This window comes from Echinops telfairi, unplaced genomic scaffold (genome assembly GCF_000313985.2).
Source record: "Echinops telfairi isolate 266 unplaced genomic scaffold, ASM31398v2 ScPeMD7_7467;HRSCAF=8505_1, whole genome shotgun sequence".
Classification (NCBI taxonomy): domain Eukaryota; kingdom Metazoa; phylum Chordata; class Mammalia; order Afrosoricida; family Tenrecidae; genus Echinops; species Echinops telfairi.
In genome coordinates, this window is record NW_022111368.1 from 11663418 (window position 1) to 11666839 (window position 3422).

General features: G+C 44.6%; 1 protein-coding gene across 1 annotated transcript in view; it reads left to right on the top strand.

The window, feature by feature from the left end:
* The first annotated feature begins 2866 nt into the window (after positions 1-2866).
* Positions 2867-3422, top strand: part of F7 (coagulation factor VII) — a 23439-nt gene continuing 22883 nt past the window's right edge. Inside the window, exon 1 of the mRNA XM_004704415.3 lies at positions 2867-2946. Within this exon, the coding sequence (XP_004704472.3) occupies positions 2877-2946 (70 nt within the window). The 5' untranslated portion in view covers positions 2867-2876. The remainder of the gene's footprint in view (positions 2947-3422) is intronic.

Genomic DNA, 3422 nt, shown 5'->3' on the forward strand with positions numbered 1-3422 from the left:
CAATTCATCCTCCACCTTTGCCTGAGTGGCCCAGAGCTGATGGAAGTCACTTTGCCACTTCTGCACAAATGTTCAGTTTTGATAGACTCCTGGAGTGCCCCTCTAGTGACTGCAGCAGTGGGAGAAGTGGCTATAAGTCCCATAAAGGCAGCAATTGCCATTTTTACAAGTCAGTAAGGTATTTTTCATGTTTCTGATAATGTTTGCTGTCTTCCTATCCCCTGTGCTACCCCATCAGTTATTCTCTCCTTCCCACGCCCCACTCACTGCCAAAGAGGACCCTATTTATGCTATCCTTTACCTGGGAAAGCATAAGCAAATAGCTCCTCCCTTAGGCTGTTAGTAACCTGGGACAGAATCAGTGGTAAGAGGGCTGGGTTGTGTCTTCTCCTCCTCCTTGTCCAGTTTTCTCCACACAGGGCTGTACTCTTTTTGGAGGAGTCCACCTGTGCTTTCTGACATCTTGAAAAAGGAAACATATTCCTGGCCCAAGCGGTTCGCGAACTCGGTTCCCAAACACCATTGTCATTCTTCCACCAGATCCTCTCAGCATCAGCTTTCTCATTAGGGGTAGCAAGTGCTTTCCCCTCCTAGTTATGTTAGAAGCCTGAAGAACAGAAAAATGAAATTAATAAGGCTAAATGATGTTTTTCATGTACAGAATTGTCCTTCATCTCCCCCTTCTGATTTAATAATTGTTCATTATTAGCAGTAATTTTAAAGTGCCATGTGCTCAATCAACGAGTGCCTCACTGTGAAGATTGTAAGAAATGCCTGTAATGTGATGAATATTCCAGTTTTGACAAAAATTTTGAAACCACTTGCTAGTGCAACCAGGGCCATTATCTGTTTGCAAATGGGTTGGAGCGCCCACCACAGACAACAGTACAGCAAATGGCTAATGATGTGGGGGGTTTTATTCTTCAGCCATGGCTAATGCCAACAAAAATCCTGAGAAAGTATCTGTAGTTACATGAAAGTATCTATCATAACAGCTCCTAGGCGTACAAAGGAAGAAGCTACTTCAGTACCAACTGCCATAATGCATTGGATTTATCCCTGTGTGGTTAACAGCACTGGGTCCCTCCTTAAGGCAATGCACACTCCCTGACCATTTGTCAGGATTGAGCCCCAACCAAGTGATATCTATTCTTTGGGATGACTGCATGTTTTGTAGATTTTGATGATCAGCACTCAGGAGAGCAAACGTGGGTGTCACCTTTGGAGCTGGTGTGTCAGAGTTTACATTTCCCATGGCAACCAGTGATGGACTGTGTACCCACACATGTTTGGTAAGAATGGGTGGGATCAAGTTTGAATTTTTAAGGTGAGGCATAACTTACCAATGTGGGAGTGTAGGTCCCTTTTAAGCTTTGCTGTTTCAATGAAAGAGCATGCCTTCACTACATAGGCAGAGCCACCATTGTATCAATAGGCTGCTTCACATATGTGCACAACAGAATAAGGTCAAATATTTCTGTTTTAAAAGGACTGAGAGAAGGGGGCGGTCTGTAAACTATGTAACGGCACCCTCAAGTGCTTGGGGGAGATTTGGTTAATGATTCATGAAGTCCTTTTGCAACTCCTGGAGCTTCCCCAGAGGGTAATGACAACCTAATTTCCCACAAAATTCAGCTAGCGTTATTGGAAAATCTGTAGAAAACTCAAAAAGAGTTTTAACCTAAGCTGGGGTATAAGGTAAAATTATGATGAATGGATCAGACACACTCAGTTGTCAGCAGCTATGTCAGCCTTTGGCAATCAGCTGAGCTATTTGTTCCCAATAAGGCCACATGACTTTAAGGCCCATGTTGCCTAAAAGTAGGCACTCTGGAGGCTTATCCTCTTGGGCTAGTGTAGCAGTGTGGGTAAAATATGTGAGTGCAATTGACAAGGTGAACACTTTTAGCTCGATCAACGCAAAAAAATGTTTTCCTGGCTGATGCGTTCTTCCACAAATTGTACTTCTCGGCAAGCCTCAGGTGTGAGCTCTCTAGGACTACTCAGCTGGGAGCCCCTTTTAATGTGTCAAACAAGTGGTGGCATGCTCCTGTGGGGATTTCTAGCAAAGGTCTTTCCCAATTTATATCTCTTAGTGGCTTTTGAACATCTTTTCACGTTCTTAGGTGGTCTTTTCTACTTTCAAGTTTCTGTGGTCTAATGGTGGTTCAGTCCAGCACTGTTCCTATGTATGTATAAGGGCTCCTTGGCAGAAAGACTAAGCTTTCGACTCTTGTGAGGTCTCATAAACCCACAGGAGGTACTAGGAGTCAGCACTGACTCAATGGCAGTGAGTTGGGTTTTGGATTTATCAAAAGTCACAAGAAGCAGACACATACAGAGAAACACATGGGAAGCTCAATCTACAAGCAGCGTACAAACTTAGCTGGGGCTGCAGACATCCAAAGAGAGAATTAATTTTTCCTCAAGCAGGCAGAGAGAGCCTAATCCTGACTAGCATTGAATTCAGACTCCGAGAAGATTCTCAAGGAGATGGATTGACACAGTAGGTACAACGATGGCCTCAAACATGACAACACTTGTGAGGAAAAGTGTGCTCTGTTCTGTTGTACATACTGTTGCAATCAGTTGAGGGCACCAACAAAGACAACAAGAAACCATAAGATAGCCCATTTCTGTTCTCTAAAACCACGTGCTTTAAGGTATTTTGCTATGGCACGTTAGTTAACAACGACAAACCTAGAATGAATACTCCAATGTAGCTTTCAAGTCTGTATGTTGTATATTTCTTCATTTCGTCCTCTTGCCCCTCCACTCTCATCCTCTCTCTCTGCCTTTAAGGCTGAGAACTTTGATCTAACACTTTCCATGTGGAATTGTCAACAGTCAGGGAACGACACTGCTGGGATTTCATCATGGTTTCCCAAATCCACACACTGGCCTCGCTCTGCTTTCTGTTCGGGTTGCAGCCATCTCTGACTGCAGGTAAGTCTTGACAGCACCCCATACAAACTTGTGAGAAGGGCAACAGCAAGTTTGTCCTTGAATTCCCTGCTCCCCACAAGCATTGCCTATGGCTCTGATCTGATCCTGTTTTTCCTTTCCAAGAAACACTTGCTAAGCACTAGGGGGAAATTGTTCTCTATGACACAGGACCATAGAATTGTTTTTCAGAGATCTCTTCAAATCTGGTGGTGCTTTTCTGGCCAATCTGGGGGAACTTGACACCAGGAAGTGGGATTTATGGTACAGAATCTGGGGCAAGTTCAGAGAGTGAGGCATGGTGACTGTGCTTGAAAATTTCATGCTGGGCTGTTCACAGGGTGGCAGGAGTCAGCTCCAGGCTGTGCTGGTGCCCTTGGTCTTGGTAGGACCATGTGAGGGGCAGCTGCATGGGCACACCTGCTCACATACCACTGCTAGGGGCCCTCACTTTGTCACTTAGTTTCTTTAGGCTTTGA